The sequence below is a fragment of the Marmota monax genome, unplaced genomic scaffold, assembly GCF_021218885.2.
Source record: "Marmota monax isolate L192 unplaced genomic scaffold, Marmota_monax_Labrador192_F-V1.1 WCK01_AAM20220418_F8-fsc00153, whole genome shotgun sequence".
Taxonomy (NCBI): Eukaryota; Metazoa; Chordata; class Mammalia; order Rodentia; family Sciuridae; genus Marmota; species Marmota monax.
In genome coordinates, this window is record NW_026692146.1 from 3952836 (window position 1) to 3976235 (window position 23400).

A 23400-nucleotide genomic window follows, 5' to 3' on the forward strand; every position below is an offset into this window, starting at 1 on the left:
GCTTTGGGTGGTTGTAACAGGCAGCGAGTTTTTGGCATCGGAACAGGTGTGTGATTTCCAGCACCCCCTCTACCCAGCGGTGATAACTCAAAACCTTTCTCGCCAGCTCTCGGTGGCCGTGAATATCAGAGCCGAGTGAAACTGAAAAGGTGCCTGATCTCCAACTCCTCCTCCCACAGCTATGATAACCCAAAACATTTCTTGCCAGCTCTCAGTGAGCATGGCTATCAGAGGGAATAAGACAGAACAGGTTGCCGGTTTCCAACTCCCCGTCTCCACAGCTGTGATGACTTGGTGACTACCCAACACAGAGGTAGTTCTCAGCTGATCAGGAGCACAGAGCGCCACAAGCCCAGAGTGAACCCAGGACTATGGAGAAGAGTTCCAGTCACTGGGGCCTAGAGGGCAGGAGAAGTGAGGGGAATAGAGACCCAGAACAACCCAAAGAGACAGGGACTGGAGAGGCACCCGGCAGGGGAGGGAGAGCCACCTCACAAGGATCGCTTCCTCCACCTGAGGGCAGAGACTCAACCTGGAATTCACAAAGACACCTACTGGAAGAGAAGAAAACAGAATTCTAAGAGTGCATTTTTTTTCTGTTTCCTTCTTTCCTTTTTTCTTTTTATCTTTTTCTTCTCTCTTTTCCTCTTTTTTCATTTCTTTTTCTTATCATTTCCCCCCCTTTTTCTTCTTCTTTTCTTTCTCCTTCGCTTCCTCTCCCAACCGTTACTATTTCTACTACGTGTAATTTACTAAATGCAAATAGGTGAATGTTTCTATGCTTCTTATTGTCCTCCCACATACTTAGCTACCCTAAAATACCTCCTGTCTATTCTCCTGTTAATAACTTCATTAGAGTTCTCCAAAGTAGCTAAGATGTATTAACCCCCATACCCTCACATCTTTCCCACTAAAGTCCTACACCCGACCCTCAGTTCTCTGTACACCACCAGAATCTATAAGCCTTTTATGAAGCTAATGAATTTATTTTAAATTACAATTGAATCCAACATCTCTAGACATTATCTCCCATCACAAAGGAGAGCTCTCAGAACTATACAAGAGCAATACAAATCTATAGGAGAAAAATAAGAACACAACAGTCACACAGAGCTGTAAAGAAACATGAGCAACATGAAAAAAAACAAGGGAAAAAAGGACCACAAACAATGCAGGACAACTCAATAATAGAGGAGTTAAAACTACAGCAGAAAGAATGTCAGATAAAGATTTCAAGATATACATGCCTAAAATGATCTGGAGTCTCAAGGAAGACCTTAGACAGTAATGCAGACAATGAAAGATCACTTTGACAATGAATTAGATAAACAAATCCAAGAAGCAAGAGATCAACTCTACAGGGAGACAGAGGTTATACAAAAAAAATCAAACACAAATCCTGGAAATGAAGGAAATTGTAAACCAAATTAAAAACTTAAATGAGAGTATCACCAGCAGAGTAGAACAATTAGAAGTCAGAACATCAGACAATGAAGACAAAGTATATCATCTCAAAAAGAGTCTAGACTGCTCAGAAAGGCTGATAAGAAACCACGAGCAGAACATCCAAGAAATTTGGGATAACATAAAGAGACCAAATTTAAGAGTTATTGGATTAGAGGAAGATATAGAGGTCCAAACCAAAGGAATAAGCAATCTGTTCAATGAAATAATTTTAGAAAACTTTCCAGACATGAAGAATGAAACGGAAATCCAAATCCTAGAAGCCTACAGGACACCGAATGTACAAAACCACAAGAGATCCACACCAAGACACATTATAATGAAAATACCCAACATACAGAACAAGGAGAGAATTTTAAAAGCCACAAGAGAAAGGAAGCAGATGACATTTAGAGGTAAACCAATTAGGTTAATGGCTGATTTTTCAACACAGATTCTGAAAGCTAGAAGATACTGGAACAATGTATTTCAAATGCTGAAAGATAATGGGTTCCAACCAAGAATCTTGTATCCAGCAAAATTAAGCTTCAGGTTTGATAATGAAATAAAAACCTTCCACGATAAACAAAAGTTAAAAGAATTTTCATCAAGAAAACTGGAGCTTCAAATCATCCTTGGCAAAACATTACATGAAGAGGAAATGAAAAATAACAACGAAAATCAACAGTGGGAGGTAGTACAGTAAAACTAATCAAAGAGGAAAAACAAATCAAGTTAAATAACAAAAATAATCAAACATGGCTGGAAGTACAAACCATATCTCAACAGTAACCCTAAATGTTAATGGCTTAAACTCACCAATCAAAAGACAGGCTAGTAGACTGGATTTAAAAAAAGATCCAACAATATGCTGCCTACAGGAGACTCATCTGATAGGAATGACATGAACAGACATAAACAGAAGATGAAAGGTTAGGAAAAATCACACCACTCACATGGACCTTGGAAGCAAGCAGGGGTGTCCATACTCATATCAAATAAAATAGATTTCAGGCCAAAGTTAATCAAAAGGCATAAAGAAGGATACTACATACTGCTAAAGGGAAGCATTCACCAACAAGAACAATCATTAATATATATGCCCCAAATATATATGTGCAGCTATGTTCATCAAACAAACTCTTCTCAAGTTCAAGAGACAAATAGATCACAACACAATAATCAAGGGTGATTTTAACATACCTTTCTCACCACTGGACAGATCTTCCAAACAAAAGTTGAATAAAGAAACTATACAACTCAATAACACAATTAATAACTTAGACTTAATTGACATATATAGAATATATAAACCAACATCAAGCGGATACACTTTTTTCTCAGCAGCACATGGATCCTTTTCAAAAATAGACGATATATTATGCCATAGGGCAACTCTTAGCAAATACAAAGGAGTAGAGATATTACCATGCATTTTATCTGATCATAATGGAATGAAATTGGAAATCAATGATAAAATAAGGAAGAAAAATTCCTACATCACATGAAAAATGAACAATATACTACTAAATGAACAATGGGTTACAGAAGACATCAAGGAGGAAATTAAAAAATTCTTAGAGATAAATGAAAACAAACACACAACATATCGAAATCTCTGGGACATTATGAAAGCAGTACTAAGAGGAAAATTCATTCCATGGAGTTCATTCCTTAAAAGAAGAAAAAGCCAACAAATAAATGATCTCACACTACATCTCAAAGCCCTAGAAAAAGAAGAACAAATCAGTAGCAAATGCAATAGAAGGCAAGAAATATTTAAAATCAGAGCTGAAATCAATGAAATTGAAATAAAAGAAACTAAAAAAACTGACAAAACTAAAAGTTGGTTCTTTGAAAAAATAAATAAGACTGACAGACCCCTAGCCATGCTAATGAGGAGAAGAGAGAGAACCCAAATTACTAGCATATGGAATGAAAAAGGCAATATCACAACAGACACTACAGAAATACAGAAGATAATTAGAAATAATTTTGAAATCTTATACTCCAATAAATAGAAGATAGTAAAGGCTTTGATAAATTCCTTAAGTCATATGATCTGCCCAGATTGAATCAGGAAGATATACACAACTTAAACAGACCAATATCAAGTGAGGAAATAGAAGAAGCCATCAAAAGACTACCAACCAAAGAAAAGCCCAGGACCAGACAGAAACAGCAGAGTTTTACAAGACCTTTAAAGAAGAACTAATACCAATACTCTTCAATCTATTTCAGGAAATAGAAAAAGAGGGAGTACTTCCAAATTCATTCTACGAGGCCAATATCATCCTCATTCCAAAACCAGACAAAGACAAAGAAAGAAAACTTCAGACCAATATCTCTAATGAATTTAGATGCAAAAATCCTCAATAAAACTGGCAAATTGGATACAAAAACATATCAAGAAGATCGTGCACCATGATCAAGTGGGATTCATCCCTGGGATGCAAGTTGGTTCAACATAGGAAAATCAATAAATGTAATTCATCACATCAATATACTTAAAGATAAGAACCATATGACCATCTTGATCCAGAAAAAGCATTTGACAAAACACAGCACGCCTTTATGTTCAAAACACTAGAAAAGCTAGGGATAACAGGAACTTACCCCAACATTGTAAAAGCTATCTACACTAATCCTCATCCAGAAAAATTGAAGGCATTCCCTCTAAAATCTGGAACAAGACAGGGATGCCCTCTCTCACCACTTCTATTCAACATAGTTCTTGAAGCACTGGCCATAGCAATTAGACAGATGAAAGAAATAAAAGGAATAACTATAGGAAAAGAAGAACTTAAACTAGCACTATTTGCTGATGATATGATTCTATACCTAGAAGACCCAAAAGGCTCTACCAAGAAACTTCTAGAACTAGTAAATGAATTCAGCAAAGTGGCAGGATATAAAATCAACACCCATAAATCAAAGGCATTCCTGTATATCAGTGACAAATCCTCTGAAATGGAAATGAGAAAAACTACCCATTCACAATATCCTCAAAAAAAAAAAAAAAAAAAAAAACTTGGGAATCAACTTAACAAAAGAGGTGAAAGATCTATACAATGAAAACTATAGAACCCTAAAGAGGGAAATAGAAGAAGACCTTAGAAGACAGAAAGATATACCTTGCTTATGGATAGGTAGAATTAATATTATTAAAATGGCCATATTACCAAAAGCACTTTACAGATTCAATGAGATTCCAATCAGAATCCCAATGGCATTCCTCACAGAAATAGAAAAAGCAATTATGAAATTCATCTGGAAAAATAAGAGACCCACAATAGCTAAAGCAATTCTAACCAGAAGAAGATATACAATCAATCAACAAATACATGAAAAAAATGGTCACCATCTCTAGCAATCAGAGAAATGCAAATTAAAACTACTCTAAGATACCATCTCACTCCAGTAAGAATGGCAGCCATTATGAAGTCAAACAACAACAAGTGCTGGCGAGGATGCGGGGGAAAAAGGTACACTCATACATTGCTGGTGGGACTGCAAATTGGTGCAGCCAATTTGGAAAGCAGTATGAAGATTCCTTGGAAAGCTGGGATGGAACCACCATTTGACCCAGCTATACCCCTTCTTGGTCTATACCCAAAGGACCTAAAAACAGCATACTACAGGGACACAGCCACGTCAATGTTTATAGTAGCACAATTCACAATAGCTAGACTGTGGAGCCAACCTAGATGCCCTTCAATGGATGAACGGATTAAAAAACGTGGCATTTATACACAATGAAATATTACTCAGCAGTAAAAAATAACAAGATCATGGCCTTTGCAGGGAAATGGATGGCATTAGAGCAGATTATGCCAAGTGAAGTTAGCCAATTCCAAAAAAACAAATGCTGCATGTCTTTTCTAAGGGGGGTGACTCAAAATGGGGTAGGGAAGAAGAGCATGGGAAGAAGATTACCTCTAGATAGGGAAGAGAGGTGGGAGGGAAAAGAAGGGAGAAGGGGAATTGCATGGAAAGTGGAAGGAGACCCTCATCGTTATACAAAATACATGTATGAAGATGTGAGGAAGAAAAAAAGAATAGTGTCACCTTAGATTGAGTAGAGAGAAATGATGGGAGGGGAGGGGAGGGAATGGGGGGAAAGGAAGGATAGTAGAATGAAATAGACATTATTATTATTACTGTGTGTATATACGTGACTGCATGACCAATGTGATTCTGCAATCTGTACACTCAGAAAAATGAGAAATTATATCCCATCTAATTCAAATGTATGATATGTCGAGATCATTGTACTGTCATATGTAACTAATTAAAACAAAAATTTTTAATAAATAAGCAATAGAGATTTAATAATGTTCTTAAGTAACTTCTTTCCAAAGGTCTATCACATGCAATGACCTGTCAACAGATGGGAAGAGGTTCACAAATCAGTTACACACAAATTAAGGCTGGCGATGTTTTAAAAAGCCCATGTTACAACTAGCTATTTAGAATACAAAGAAAGACACTGGTACAGTAACAATGAAAAAAAAAAAAAACTATATTATTTAAGTGGCCAGATTTTAAAAATATCTCTTTCCCCAGACACTATCTCTTGCCTCTTTCTTTCAGGCCATCTGGTTAAGTGTACTTATACTCATCCACTTAGTTTTTAAAAACAGTTTTAGAGGGAGTTCTCTCATCTCTTCATTGGCTAAGTAATTAAAACATATTTTTAATTCCACAGTAATCATTGCTATACAGATGGTTATCGTCCCTACTACACCTTTTAGTTTCAATTTCATGACAGACCTTCTATAATCCAAAAGGATTCCTTGTTCTAGCTGCCCCAATCCAAAATTTCCTGTTTTTTTCTCCCTCTGATCATTAAGCTACTTAGTCTAATCCCTCTAATACTTAACCCTCATTCACTCCAATACATTACTTGAAGGATAATTTTTGCCTCAACTATTTTGCTGAAATTATCAAAAATCAAAAATTAATTTTGATAATTAAAATTATCAAAAATCAAATAAACATTCAGTTGAAATTATCACCAAAGTTTAGATTATGTAGAAAACAGAACTTCAGGCCTTGAAACAAGGCATATAAACTTAAACACTCAAAAGCAGTGTTGAAAAATAAAGACCATGATCAAAACGTACCAAGAACTTAGACAAAAATAACACCACACTTAAGAGTCACTGGGCTGGGCATGGTGGTGCACACCTGTAATCCTTAGCAACCCAGGAGGCCGAGGCAGAAAGATTACAAGTTCAAAGCCAGTCTCAGCAATTTAGCAAGGCCCTCAGCAACTTTGTGAGACCTTGTCTTAAAATAGAATGTAAAAAAAGACTGGGGGGACTGGGGTTGTGGCTGAGAGGTATAGCGCTTGCCTAGAACATGCAAGGTGCTGGGCTCACTCCTCAGCACGACATAAAAAATAGATAAATAAAATAAAGGTATTGTGCCCAACTACAACTAAAAAATATTAAAAAAAAAAAAAAAGCTGGGGATATGGCTTAGTAGTTAAATGTCCCTGGTTTCCATCCCTGGTACCAAAAAAGAAAGTCATTAGGATTAAAGAGGGCATAGAGATACAGCCTAAAGGCACTGAGAATTTTTTCAGTGAAATAACAGCATAAAAATTTTCAAACATTAGGAATGATATGGACATCTGCAGACCGGATGCAAATTAAACCCCAAATAGACAAGACTGAAAAAGAACCTTTCTAAGACGCAACATAATCAAAATGCCTAATATGCAGAATAAGTATAGATATTAAAAGCCACAGAGAAATATGTCAGGTCACATTTAGTGGTAAACTCAACCCAAACTCTAAATTACTAGAAGGCTTAGAAAGATGGTCCAAGTTTTGAAAGAAAACAACTGCCAACCAAGATTGCTATTCCAGGAAAGCTATCCTTCAGAATTAAAGCTGAAACAAAATCTTTCCAAGGTAAGGATAAACTGAAAGAATTCATGAATACTAAACCAGCTATACAGAAAATACTTCAAGAAACATTATACACACAACTCAAAACAAACTACAGAACTCCTGAATGCATAAAGTTCACTAGAGTAACAAGTAAAGAAAATTGAAAATTAAGGGACACTGCTACATCGATGTTCATAGCAGCACAGTTCACAATAGCAAGACTGTGGAACCAACCTAGATGCCCTTCAATAGACGAATGGATAAAAAAAATGTGGCATTTATACACAATGGAGTATTACTCTGCATTAAAAAATGACAAAATCATAGAATTTACAGGGAAATGGATGGCATTAGAGCAGATTATGCTAAGTGAAGCTAGCCAATCCCTAAAAAACAAATGCCAAATGTCTTCTTTGATATAAGGAGAGTAACTAAGAACAGAGTAGGGACAAAGAGCAGGAGAAGAAGATTAACATTTAACAGGGATGAGAGGTGGGAGGGAAAGGGAGAGAGAAGGGAAATTGCATGGTAATGGAAGGAGACCCTCAGGGTTATACAGTGGAGGAGGTAGAGAGAGAGGAGGGGAGGGGAGGGGAGAGGTGGGGAGGGGGGAGGGTGGAGGATGGGAAAGGCAGCGGAGCACAACAGACACTAGTATGGCAATTTGTAAATCAATGGATGTGTAACTGATGTGATTCTGCAATCTGTGTATGGGGTGAAGGTGGGAGTTCATAACCCACTTGAATCAAAGTGTGGAATATGATATGTCAAGAAATTTGTAATGTTTTGAACAACCCACAATAAAAAATTAAAAAAAAAAGAATAAATTAAATATGTGAAACAAACCAAAATGGCAGGAAATGGCCTCAACTCTATAATTAAAATACATCAAGTGGCAGAGTGAATTAAAAAATAAGAATCAATTACAGGCTTTGTGGAATAGACTCATTTTTGTTTTGTTTTCATATTTTTAGCTGTAGATGGACACAGTGCCTTTATTTATTTATTTTTACGTGGTGCTGAGAATCAAACTCAGTACCTCCTAAGTTCTAGGGAAGTGCTCTAACACGGAGCTACAGCCCCAGCCCCTGGAAGAGACTCATTTATAGTAAAGATACCCACAGGCTGAAAGTGAAAGGATGGAAAAAGATAATCCATGCCCATGTTGTCTGAAAAAAAAGAAAGAGTAGCTATTGTCATAACCAATAAAGCATATTCAAGCAAAAATCAATCAGAAAAGACAAGGAAGGTCACTATATACTGGTAAAGGAAATAATTCAATGATAAGATATGATGATGGTCAATACTTCTTGATATTAAGTTCCAGATAGACCCCCAATACAATAATACTAGGTCATTTCAACACACCACTCTCACCAATAGATAGGTCATCCAGACATAAAATTAATGAAGATACTTGTAATCTAAATAATAATTCAAACAGACTTAACATATATCTATAGAATAATTCATTCAACAACAGCTAAATTCACTTTCTTCTCACAGCAGCTCATGGAACCCTTTCAAAAACAAACCATATTGTACTGTCACAAAGCAAGTCTTAGTAAACACAAAAATTCAATATAAACTCTTGCAGCTCATGAGATCATAAAGAAATAAAATTAGAAATCAACAGCAAGACAAATTATAGAAAACACAAACACATGGAGATTGCACAATACTCTTTTGAATGAGAAATAGATCAAAGAAGAAATGAGAGAAGAAATAAAAACATTCCTAGAATCAAATGAGAATAGTGACACAATGTACTAAAACCTCTGGAACACTATGAAGGCAGTTTCAAAAGGAAAGTTTATAGCATTACATACCTACATTAAAAAAAAAAAACACACAAAAAACAACACTCAGAAAGATCCCAAATAAACAATCTAATGCTACATCTCAAGGACCTAGAAAAGAAGGAACTAATTCTAAAACCAGAATATGACAGAAAATAATTAAGATCAAATCCAAAATTAATGAAACAGAAAATAGAAAAAAAATAGGAAAAATCAATGCAACAAGGAGTAGATTTTTGGAAAAAACAAGCAAGATTGATAAACCCGTAGACAAACTAAACAAAAGAAAGAGAAAAAAGATGCAAATCAAGAAGCTATCACCGCAGACATTTATGAAGTCCAGGGAATCATTAGGAACTATTTTGAAAACTTATATTTCAATAAAATGGAAAATCTAAAAGATATTGACAAATTTCTAGACACCCTGACCTTCCCAAATTGAATCAGGCTATAGAAAACCTAAACAGACCAAAATCAAGCCATAAGATTGAAACAGGAATAAAAAGCCTTCCAATAATGAAAAGCTTGGGAACAGATGGATCCTTGGCTGAGTTCTACCAGACCTTCAAAGAACTAATGCCAATCCTTCTAAATTTTTTCCATGACATAGAATGTGAGGAAACACTCCCAAATTCATTCTACGAAGCCTGTATGCCCTGATTACAAGACCAGATAAAGATACATCAAGGAAAGAAAACTACAGACCAATATCTCTGATGAACACAGATGCAAAAATTCTTAAGAAAATATTAGCAATTAGCATTCAAAAAGATATTAAGAAGATTGTACTCACTGATCAGGTGTTGGATTCATCCCAAATTTGCAAGGTTGGTTCAACATATGCAATTAAACAAATATAATTCATTACATAAAGAGAATCAAGAGAAAAAATGAAATGATCATCTCAATAAATGCAAGAAAAAGTCTTTGACAAAATCCAGCACCCATTCATGCTAAAAACAGTGAAGAAACTAGGTTTAGAAGGAACTTAATATCATAAAGGCTATATGACAAAACCAACAACATACTAACTGAAGAAAACCTAAAAGAATTTCCTCTAATATCAAGAATAAGAAAAGGATATTCATTCTCACACACTCCTATACAATATAGTTAATGAAATGCTAGTCAAAGCTAACAGGCAAGAGAAGGAAATTGAAGGGATAAAAATAGGAAAAAGAAGAAATCGAATTACCTCTGTTTGCTGACAACAGGATCCTATATATAGAAGATCTAAAAAACTACCAGAAGACTTCTAGAATTCACAAACAAATTCAGCAAAGTAGTAGGATATAAGATCAACATACATAAATCAGTAGCTTTCCATATACTCAAATAATTAATCTGCTGAGAGAGAAATCAGGAAAATAATTCCATTCACAATAAACTAAAAAATGAATTAAAAAAACATGGGGATAAATCTACAGAGGTGAAAAACCTATAAAATGAAAATTATACAACACTGAAGAAAGAAATTTAAGAAGACCTTAGAAGATAAAAAGAATGCCCATGTTCTTGGTAGGCCAAATTAATGTTGTCAAAGAGTCACATTACTGAAAATCATCTACAGATTCAATGTTATCCCTGTCAAAAAAACAATGACATTTTTCAAAAAACTAGAAAGAAAAACAGCTCTAAACTTCACAGAGAAGAATAAAAGACCCAGAATAGCCAAAGCAATCCTGAGCAATGACAGTAAAGCTGGAGGCATGGGAGCACCTTATCTCAAATTATACTGTAGAGCTACAGTAATGAAAAAACAGTATGGTAGTGGTATAAAAACAGATATGAAGACCAATGGAATAGAAGATACAGAGACAAATGCACACATATACAGGCATCTGATCCTTGACAAAGTTTCCAAAAATATACACTGGATGAAAGATAGCCTTTCTAAAGAAACAGTAATGGGAAAACTAGATATCCAGATGTAGATAAATGAACCTGGATCCCTGTCTTTCACCCTACACAAAAATCAACTCAAAGTGGATCAAAGACCTAGGAAGTAGACCAGAATACTACACCTGCTAGAAGAAACACAGGATTAGCACTCTACCATATTGACACAGGCACCAACTTCCTTAAAAGACTCCAAAAGCTCAAGAAATAAAACCAAAAATCAATAAGTGGATAGCATTAAATTAAAAAGCTTGTATACAGTAAAGGAAATAAGAGTGTAAGGAGGATCCTAATTACACTAAGTTATAGTCCATGAATTTATATGCCAAAATATACTCTACTGTCATGTATATCTAAAAAGAACAAATTTTTAAAAAGAAAAGAAAAAAAGTGAGGAGGGAGCCTACATAATGGGAGAAAATCTTGTTGCCAGCTACTCTTCTGACAGGAGATTAACATCCAGAATACAAAAGAACTCAAAAAGCATAACACACACATAAAAAAATAATAACCCAATCAACAAATGGGCAAATGATATAAAAAGAAATTTCTCAAAAGAAGAAATGCAAATAACAAACAAACATTAAAAGAAAAACATAGCAAATCAAAATTGCTATGGTTTGGATATGAGGTGTCCCCCAAAAGAGTTCATGTTAGTGAAATGATTAGATTCTACAAGCTGTCACCTATTTATAGGTAGGTGGGGCATGGCTGGAAAAAGTAGATCACTGCAGGTGTACTGGGAACTGTATTTTGTTCCTGGCTCCTTGCTCTCTGTTTGCCGTTTGCTATGGGCTGAGCAGCTCTCCTACACCAGGACTTTCTGCCATGATGTTCTGCTTCACTTCAGAGCCACAACAATAGAATTAGCCAGCCATGGACTGAAACTCGCAAACTATATACCCCAAATAAACTTTTCCTCCAGGTTGTTCTTCTCAGGTATTTTGGTTACAATGACAAAAAGCTGACTAACATAAAACTACACTAAAACACTGAGAATACAAATAATAATTGCTGGTGAGAATGTGTGGAAAAATGTATACTTATACATTGTTGGTAGGACTGAAAAGTAGTAGACTGCTCTGAAAAATAATATGGAGATAACTCAAACATAGTATCACCATGTATTCAAACTATCTCACTCCTTGGTATTAATCCAAAAAGTCTAAAATCAGCATACTAGAGTGATTCATGCATACCAATGTTTACAGGACTGCAATTTACAACAGCTAAGTTATGGAACAACCTAGGTCCCTGTCAATAGACAAATGGATAAAGAAAATGTGGTATATATACACAATGGAGTTTTAGTCATTCATAAAGATGAATGAAATTATATCATCTGCAGGTAAATGGATAGAATTGGAGAACATCATGGTAAGTAAAATAAGCCAAAGGTCAAATGTTTTCTTTCATATGAGGAAGCTAGACAGGGAAAAAAAAAGGGAATTAAATGTGTATGTATGTGGAGTTGAATCTCATGAAAATATACAAGGGAGACTGTTTGGTTTGGATATGAGGTTTTCTCCTCTAAGCTCAAGTGTTAAGCAATGCAGGAATGTTCAGAGATGAAATGATTATATTATGAGAACTATAGCATGATCAGTGGATGAATACATTTGATGGATTCATCTTGAATGTATTACTAGAGGTAACCTGTAGGCAGGAAGGGCATGGCTGGAGTAAGTAGATGGCTGGAGGAAGTAGGTCACTGGGAGCATGTCCTTATGGATTATATTTTGTCCCTGGCTCCCTCCTTGTTCATATTCATATTCATTCATTCATTCATTCATTCTCTCTCTCTCTCTCTCTCTCTCTCTCTCTTCCTTTCTCCCCCCCCCCCCTTTTCCTGGCTGCCACGGGCTAAGCAGTTTTTCTTCCACCATGCTCTTCTGCCTTATCTCAGGCCCACACTGATGGAATTGGCTGACTAGCAACTGAATTTCTGAAACTGTGAGCCAAAATATATTTATCCTCCTCTAAGTTGTTCTTGTCAGGCATTTTGATCACGACAACAAAAAGCTGCCTAACACAGAGATCAACAGAATTGAGGAAGGGGACTGAGAGGGAGAGCAAGGGGAAGAACTGGGAAATGAGATCTACAAAATTATGCTATGTCCATGTGTGAATATACTACTTATATATATAAACTATAATACAACAATTAAACGAATGGTTAACAACAACAATAACCACAGAAGGGAGATAAGTAGAGCAAACAGATCAGGGTGAGAAAAGGGGAGAGGGATAGGGAAAGTACTTGGGAATGAGATTGATCAAGTTATGTTAAGTGCATGTATGAATAAGGCAAAATGAATCTCACTACTGTTTATAATTAAAATGTACCAATTAAAAGGATAAAACAAATATTATGACATTGGATACAATGGAAAGACAGAAGATGATATAAGAGTTCTTTTTAAAAAAATTACTTATTTTTATTCTTTTTAGTTATACATGACAGTAGGATGTATTTTGACATGTATACATGGAATATAACTTATTCTAATTAGGATCCTATTCTTGTGGTTGTACACCACATGGAATTACCCGGGTTGTGTATTCAAATACAAGGATAGAAAAGTTCTGCCTGATTAATTCTCCTGTCTTTCAACATACAGTTCTAAAGAACTTGGGAGAGAGGACATGTATCACAGACTAATTAGTAACCTAGATTTTGAGTTAGACCTGGTTTCAAATCCTGGCTCTGCTCTTACCAGTTGTGCAAGTTTGGACATGTCACTAATGCCCTCTAACTTTGTTATCTACCTACAAAATAGGGATGATAATAATACCTATCATACGGAATTGTTGTGATAACTAAATGAAAATACACATGAATTTTTAGCTTCATTCCTAAATGATAATTGTTAGCTGAAGAGTTCTATAATTAAGCAAAACCAAATACTCAGTCATTGAGCAAAATTATTAAAAAAATACTTTATTAAAAATAAAAATTAAAAAAGTGTTCATTCACTTTTGATTTTATTTAAGAAGGCTACTAATCTGAAAAAGTAAGGAAAATGGAAAAAAATGCTTGAACCAAAATAAAAGCAAAGGAAATTAAAATTTCCAAGTAATTGTTTTATAGATACATAAAGAAACTATTTGTTTTGACAGAAAGCAAACATCTATCATATTCCAATAATGGTTAAAAAATTAGGGCACCTATTTTTATTAGGAAATAAAGTCCTCGTTGGATTCCACTTTATCCATATATATAAAATATGTAAATTTTGACAAGCATAATAATGATCATTTAATGAATTAATACAAAGGTTACTAGCTAACTTAATAATAATTAAAAAAAAGAGTCCTGAGATATTCGGGAACTGTTGATTAAACTGTAACCATAAAAAGTTTTTAAAATGCCATGTATGAATTAATATGTTATACTAATGAGCACAGAACCACCAGTTTCTAAATTTTTCTCAGGCTATTTCTTAAATAACTTGTATATAGCTGTTTTGATCTTAGAAGCCTGTGCTATAGAGCTTGTGGATAAGATTCTAAGGGCCAACTCTATCTTTAGAGGGGTTAACACTTTCTATTCTTAATATATATCAGATTTCAATAAAGCCATGTAAAGTTGATATGGAGCATTTGCTGGAGTTGGGGAACAGAGAAACAACAGAAAACAGCAGAAACACAAAACATATTGAAAACACACATTAAAAAGAGAACTCACCACTGAATTATTTCCGTGATTTGGGCTTCCCAATGTGCAACTGATTCTTTCTTGTCTGCTATATCTTTCACCTCTTCTTCTAACTGTTGGTTGCGCATACTTAAATTCTCATACAAAGTAGTAAGCTGAAAGGCAGTTTTTAAAGTATGCATAACTTTTAGGACCAAGACTTCAAGGTGCTCAGACACTTATTATTACATCTGATAATTCACAATCTTCCACTCAAAAATTCTTGTCTTTTAATTATTACACATGTTCTGGTCACTGAATTTGCTAATAACAAGTACTCTGAATTCTCATGCTTCCTTTGCTTGTCCTTATACCCTACACTAAATCAGTTCTGGTTCTGTGAACATTCACATTTGTCAGAAGAATGTTAACATCATATCTCTTTGTTTCTTTGTGTCTCTCATTTGCAAATGTCTTTGTCATCTTTTTTTTTTTTAATCAAGTCATAAAGAATTTCAAGCACATTCAAAATGGGACAATACAAGTGAATGCCCATGAGCCCACCATCAATCTTGTTTCATTTATGCCCCTATGCTATTCCCCTTTTTCTTGTATTATTCTAAAAGAAATAACAGAAATTGTATATTCACCCATACATAGATCTGAAAATAACATATATACACATATATATATAATAAGATATATGTATATATATATACACACACACATACAAGATATATGTAAGATAAATTGTATATTCACTCATATCTGAAAATAAGGCTATATCTCTTAAAATATAATTATAATATTATCATACTTAAATTTAACAAGTATCATAATACCATCACATTGGTATCAACTATTCAAATTTCCAGTTATTCAACATTTGTTAAACTTAATCATGAAACCAATTAAGTAAATGCAATTTAATGGTTTGATATGTCTTCTTAAGTCTGTCTTACAGATTTCTATATAATACTTTTTAATTGTAACTTATTCATTAAAAAAGTAGGTTGTTAAAAAGAAAAAAAAAGAAAGAAAGTAGGTTGTTCTGTGGAGTTTTTTTACATGCTGAATTTGTGTCTTCACTTTTGCTGCATACAACATTCTATAAATTCCTTTTTCCTTTTTCTTCTAGGTTCCTTCTCACATCCCCTTTCTGTTGAGAAGTCAGCTTTCAGCTTTTTACTCCTTTGAATACAATGAATCTTTCTTCTCTGATTGCTTTTAGGATTTTATGTAGATTGGTTGCTACTTTTCAGCAGTTCTGTGATTTGTCTACATGGTGTTTGGATTCATATCACCTTTAGGGTTTGTGACATTTCTTGAATTTGTGGTTAAATGTTTCTTAAAAGCTTTGAGAAATTATAGGCTATTAACTCTGCAAACACTGCTTTTGCCATTGTCTTTTTTCTCGCCTTCAGGGAAACCAAATATTTATTTATTAGTTCTTTTTATCATGTCCTCTACATCTGGTATTCTGTTTTCTGTACTTTCTATTTTTTTAACCCTGTCTGTATAATAGTATGAATTGTTTTTAAATGTACCCAGTCCTTTAGCTCTTTCCAATCTGATTTGAAAATTTCCTATTACATATTTTGATCTTTTGATTTTTCAATTTTAGAGACCGTTTGATTTTTTTATATGGACTGCAGAAGTTAAATTCTTCACAATGTTTTCTACTTTCTTGATTCATTATTTTAAATTCCATTTGTGAAAATTCCATGCTGGGAACTCCTTTGGGCTGTTTGCACTGGTGCCTATTTTTTTTTATTCCTCCCTTCCCATTAACACTTTTGTTTTTGCTGTTACATTTTTTTTTTCCTCTCCTGGATTTTAGTGTTTTGCTTATTTGCTATTATCCCTGGTAAGTTTTTTATTTATGTTTTACATTTATTTTTACTGGATTTATTTATTTATTTTTCTTTAGTTGCTATACCATTTAATACGAGCAGTATATTAGTTCCTCCATATCCTTGTATGCCACCATTCTTGATTACAGTAATCATTCTTGAGCATGTACATACAGCATTCTCACTGTCATTTTCATTTACATTTTCCTAATGACTTTGAACATCTTTTCATATGCTTGTTATTCACACATCATCTTTCACAAAATGTCAATTCCATTTTTTTCTCTACATACTTAAAAAGACTGTTGGTAGGAACTGAGTTTTAAAATTTTTATATGTTGGGCTGGTGTTGAGGCTCAGTGGTAGAGCACTTGGGTTTGATTCTCAGCACCACATATAAATAAATAAAATAGAGGTCCATTGACAACTTAAAATTTAAAAAAAAATTTTATATGTTATGAATAGAAGTATTTTTTTAATCAGATATACGATGTAGAAATATTTCCTCCCTACCTGTGCATGTCTTTTCATTTTCTTAATTGTTTTCGAATTTTGAAATTCAATGTATCATAGTTTTTCTTTCATACACTGTGCTTTAAATGCAATTCTCTAACCCCCAAATCACAAAGATTTTCTCTTACATACTTCTTAAATTTCAGCTGATGATGTATTTTGAGTTAATTTTAATCTAAGTTCATTTTTTCCCTCAAACATGGATGTATAGATGTTCCAACAACATGTGAAAAGACTATCCTTTTCTCATTGAATTATAACTGAACTGATTCTCCTGAGAAATCAATTCAGCATAAATATGAGGGTTTACATTCAGACTCATTTTTTTTGTTTCATTATTCCAATTCTATAGGTTTCTTTTATTCCTATATATTTATATTAAGTATTAAGATTACATAGAATGAATCCTCCAAGTATAGGATATTTTCACCAAATATTTTGGCTTTTCTAGATCTTCTGTACTGCTGTATAAATTTACGTGTAAGCTCACCAATTCTAAAAAAAAGCATACCAGAATTTTGACAGGGATGTTCTTGAATTCACTATAGTTCTATCTGGAGAGAATTTTAACAATGAGTCCACCAAGTCATTAACATAGTATATGGACATGTTTGGATAGTTCTCAATGCATCTCAGAAATATTTTCTAACTCTGGTCAATTCCAAGAGCTCTGAAATTGTTTCTTTGCTTTGTTTGTTTGTTTTGGTGGGGAGGATTCATCAATCTCTTCATGCTAGCACAACCACAAGTCTACCAGTCATTTTTGAGAGTTGCAAATGCAGCATCTTCTCCTCACTGGTCCCTGCAACACATTCTTTTTTGATCACCACTGTTTCTGGCAGTCTTTCCAATTAATTTGTGGTTAGGGTGTCAGTAGGAAATTTGTAAGAGTAGAAAATGCAGACTTCCCATGCTATAGTACAACAGTTACAGAGAGTTGTTTAAAACAAGTCAGAAAAAAGTTAACCTTTGCATTATTACTGAGTAAGCATGAACTCTGGAATATATTCAAGTCCCAATCTGTGGTTAGGAAAACAACACAACTCTTCTTTGACTTGGTATTTTCATCTATAAAGTGGCAAGAATAATAGAGCTTATTTTAGACAATTGTGGAAATGAGTTATATAAAATAAACTCAGAAGAAGACCTACATGTAATAAATTCTACCTAAGTATTAGTTCATTTTGCAGGTTTGAAAGGTTTTACTATTTCTGTGTTGAAATATCTGACTTATAATATTTACAACACTAGTAGTGCTCTTGAGATTTTAAGTAAAAAGGCATATTAAAAGAATGTATACATAACTGTAATTATGAAATAATATGAGTGTGGAAAATCTGGAAAGGAATATTATAAATTACAACAGTTGTTTTGAGTTGATGAAATTATATGTGACTTTCATGTTAAAAATTTTCTACATTTTTTGCAATGTTGCTTTTGTGTAAAATCACAATTGGAAAACAAGATATAAATTACATATTTTGTACTATAAAAACTATTTAATTTGGGCTGGGGTTGTGGCTCAGAGGAAGAGGGCTTGCCTAGCATGCGTGAGCACTAATGTCCTCAGCAGCACATAAAAATAAAACAAAGGTATTGTGTCCACTCACAACTAAAAAGTAAAATGTTTTAAAAAAACTTTTATTTTACTCTGGCATACGTATAAATTTTATTTGCAAAAACTTTTCTTTTAATAAAAAACAGAGCTTATACCCTTCTGAAAATATTATTTGTTTGTTTCTATTTGTTTTTTTGTTATTTTTGAGGCTTAAAATGAGAAAATCTACTGTGTGTAACTTTCAACAGTAATAAATGTACAATTCTGTTAAGAAGGAATCTAGTTTTCTTAAACCTGGTTCCCAATGAGATAGCTGGTAAAGCAATGGCAAATACATTAGTTGGTTATCATTCTTGGGAAAAATAATGAATTTAAAACGAACTGGCAAAATAAAGACATGGAAAGAGATGGTGAAGTTGTGCAATGGAGTGAACTAAGAGTTAAGGAGAGAAGCAAAAATTAAGGGATCAGAAACAGCAGAGATTCACATGGAAGCAGAGATTCCAGATCTTTTTGTCAGGCTCCTGAAATCATTTGTTATTGAATACTCGCCTACTATATGAATTTGCTCTCAAAGTAGGATTCATATCCCATATCATACCTTAAAATTCATCAAGAAAAGGTAATGTTCTGTTTTTCATAAACCATCCCTCAGGCTTCTCTACAGATGCTAGGCCTAAATAAGTCCCCTCCTTATGGACATATTAGATTACCAAACAGTTTTAATTAAAAGAGTATTTAAAAATATATTTTTGGTAAACTCAGCAGAGCTTCATATTTAGTAACAAAATTAAACCAAGGACTGAATACAAAATTTGATCTATACTCAATTTGATTATTCTCCAGAGAATTTCGTAATAACATTTTTTTTTAACTAGGTAATTTGCTTAGAAGCACTACATGAAGTGGCTTTCTAGAGTTTGATTGTATATAATCTGTATCTCAAGGTATTGCTTAAGAAAGTCTTAAAATTCTGTCGTGCAGAAATGACATTAAATTTTGTAGTTATATTTGTCAAATACATGAAATAATAATTAGGTAATCTATTTGGATAAAGTTCAAATATTTATAGTCTTATTTTGATGAAAATAACTATGATGTATATAAAATAAAGTTCGGACATAATTCATGCTTTAAAAATCCATTTATGCTACTTATTCTTCAGCTACTTTTCATAGTTATTTTGTGTCTCAGGTTTATAGGATTTTACAAGATGAGCTAACAATATTCTTTCTCAAGGAATTTCCAATCAAACAAGCAAAATCCAATTTCTAAAGACCTTAAATGTTTCCTTAGCATTTTAAAATGTTAAATAATCATGAGGAAAGTAGTGATAGAAATAGAGTTATAAAAAAATAAAAATTCAGAGAAATGCAATTCTCTCTTTAGTCATGGTCTTTCAAGCTGTTATTAGAATAACTCATAACAGAACTTTTTTTTTTTAAATGGACACAATACCTTTGTTGTATTTATTTATTTTTATGTAGTACTGAGGATCGAACCTAGTCTCACATGTGCTAGGCAAATGCTCTACTGAGCTACAACTCCAGCCCCATATAAAAATCCAGAAATCATTATAAAATCCAATTTACCATCCCTTCTTATTTCATGTAAGTTAATATTAAAACTTGTAATTAATATTAGGATTTTTTACAACTGTTCATTAGGAATTGGGACATGAGCTGCAGAACGGCAGCGATATAAAAATCTGAAATAATAAATGAAAAAAAATTCCTTTAAGTATATGAAATTTTGTTTATAAATATGGCTAATTCTAAAGTCTAATAAATCTGCTTATCTTTATTCGAGACAAAGATTAGGCAGATTCAGTCTTTGGATTTTCACTAACTCCTGGTATTATTTCTAGCTATTATCAGTTTTCCATTATAAATATGAAATCATAGCTATTAGAATTCTTGAGATTTGGCCTAACTATCCCTGCTTTCACAAAGGGCCAATCTTCATTTAGCCTGAACATGACAAGCCATGACAGGAGAGTGATGAAAATAAGAGAGCTAAAAAGAGAATAGATAGAAAGTAAAATAAAGAATAGGATCAAAAATAAAGGGGACAAAGAATAAGATGAAATAAACAAAAGCAAAATGTTCTTTCAGAATATTCCTGTCACAAATGGGTACAAGAGAAAATTACCTGAACTGTATAAGCATTCAGCTTGTAAAGAAGACTATTAAACTAAAAATGTACACCAAACCAAATTATACCCACAATTTCTGTCACAGTGTTTAACATCTAACATATGCTCGAATGAGACTGACTCACTCACCTTATCAAGTTCACTTGTCAACTTTTTATTTTCTTCAGTTAGTAACACTTTTTCTCGTTCATACTGTTGTTTAAACTCATTTTCAAATTCTTCTCTTTCACTTTGACTAACACAATTGAAAATATTAAAGAAAAGAAGAAACAGAGTCAAAGGTCAGCAGAAAACAAATTAGTTTTGCAAAAATTACATAACACACATAAATTCAGACTGAACTATAGGAACATTATTTACATACAACACAACATGTTCACATGCAATGAAAGGCCTAATAAAATACTTTCCAAGAATTTATTTATTTATTCCAATAGTTGCTGATTGGTTTATTGAATCATGTAACCAATATTTATAGAATGTCTAGTAGGTGCCAAGAAATAGTGAGCCCTACAGATAGGTTCTACTCTCACAGCAATGAAAAGTGAGTAAATGAACTAATTTCAGATAAGTTCTATAAAGAAAATAAAATATGAAAATGCCATACACACTATCTGGGGTGGGATGGCTAATATATATTATATATTTAGGGAAGATCCTATCAAGACTAATGAAATGTCAAAATGGAAGTAATACTTATCTTCTGCTTCATATTCATTAAAATAAATTCAAAGACAAATTAGTCTGAGTTCAAATTAGATACTTTTTTTGTGTGTATTTGTATCAAAATATCCTTAGAAAATACAAAGTCATGGGCCCTTCCTTAAGATTGGTCTAGTCACTTCCTAGTTTTACTAAAAATTGTATTTTACAGTCCTTGATAATATTTTGAAATAAACTTATATATGAACTCAGATATTTTTAAAAATTGACTTTGAAATAATTTCAGCCTTGTAGAAAAGGTATAAGTGCAAAGAATTCTTGTATCCTCTTCACCCAGGTTCTCCAACTGTTAACATTTTACTTTATTTGTTCCATTACTCTGTGTGTTTAATGATTTCATTATTGTTGTGAACCACTGAGAGGCAGCTGCAAATATTACTTTTTTACCTCTAAATATTGCTCTAAATATCTCAAGATCAAGGGCACTCTCTAACATAAAGACTAAGCAACCCTCTGAATTAAAAGATTCACCCTTACTAGAACACTACTGTCCAAAACCACAGACCATAGTCAAGGTTTGGTGACCATCCCAACAATGTCTCTTTTTCTTATCTAGTACAGGAATCAACTGTATCTCTTCACTTTCCCTTGGTCTAGAACAGACCTCATCTTCTCTCTCTCTCACAACTGTTTTTAGACTGCAGGCCTCTCATTGGGTGACCCCTCAACCTAAATTTGTCAGACTTAAATATTTCATCCTTGGCTGAAATATCACAAGAATAATGCTATACTCTTCTCAGTATATCCCATCAAGAGGGAGGGACAAATGTTGATATGCACAACAATGACCAAATCTCTTTTTTTAAAATAATTCCCCAAAATATTATTAAGCAGCAAATGGCTTAAGGCGGTGCAAGATGAATAAAGTTTTGGTTGATGGACTGATTTGTTTTAAAGAATTTATCAGAAAACAGATGAAACATACACTGCTAGGTTAAGTCCTGGAAGCTTGGACCCAATGGTGGCCTGCAATCAATGAGTTTGAAGTGTGGAACCTCTCAAGAGTCTGCTGGCTCAGGGAGATAAGAATGTTAAAGATTGGCTCTGTTGTGTGCTAACTGCTCAGCCACTCCCTGAGTACACTTGAGAACACTCCTTTTACCAAGGCATTAGTAAATATATTAGTAAGAGGGAAGACTGGCATTCTAAAAAAGCATTGTGGGAGGTGTCCTCTGAATCTGCAGATGATACTGGAAAACGTCACAACAGAAACTCTTCTACTAAAAAAATGGTATTCCAGATTGGCTGTTGTACTCACTGATTTACTTAACTTACAGCTTGAGTATTCCAATTTCCCTCAAAATTAAAAGTCACACTCGTGGGCTTTTAATCAATAGACTTGTCAGTTTAAAAGCACAACTTATTTTTTTTTTTTTTATTTGAAAATGTGGGCTGGGGTTATGGCTCAGTGGTAGAGCACTTGCCTAGCATGTGTGAGGCACTGGGTTGATCCTCAGCACCACATAAAAATAAATAAGTAAAACAAAGGACTATCAACAACCAAAAAATTTTTTTTCTAAGTTCCCTATCCCACTAAATCACTAAACATAAATTATAATTTAATTTTTTAAACTTCATTTTATTTATTTATTTTTATGTGGTGCTGAGATCGAACCCTAGCCTTGCACATGTGAGGCGAATGCTCTACCACTGAGCCATAACCGGAGCCCCAATTATAATTTAAATTTTAAATTCAAGGAAAACAAATCGTCTTATCACCAAGCAAATGTGTTACTGTGCTTATTATTTATCTACAGTCCAAATGCATTATGTAGTATTGTTTAGAACTCTAAAGTTAAACAAAGTAACTTCATGTAACCAGTATCACAGCCTCTGGGGATGGAGTTTCCCATGCTTTTTCTTTTGCTACCAAAACAATATAACTTCTTTTTCTCAAAACCAAGTCCTCTTATTGGACTG

The 23400-nt window shown here is 33.7% G+C and overlaps 1 protein-coding gene across 14 annotated transcripts in view; it reads right to left on the bottom strand.

Annotated features, from left to right (window-relative positions):
• The window catches only part of Cdc42bpa (CDC42 binding protein kinase alpha), a 297181-nt gene that overhangs the window by 78938 nt on the left and 194843 nt on the right, over positions 1 to 23400 (bottom strand). For all 14 annotated transcript variants that reach the window (XM_046419709.2, XM_058571920.1, XM_058571914.1 and 11 more), the window contains 2 exons: positions 20887 to 20992; positions 14730 to 14854 (listed from right to left, as the gene is read on the bottom strand). In XM_046419709.2, coding sequence (XP_046275665.1) covers positions 14730 to 14854; positions 20887 to 20992 — 231 coding nt within the window. The remainder of the gene's footprint in view (positions 1 to 14729; positions 14855 to 20886; positions 20993 to 23400) is intronic.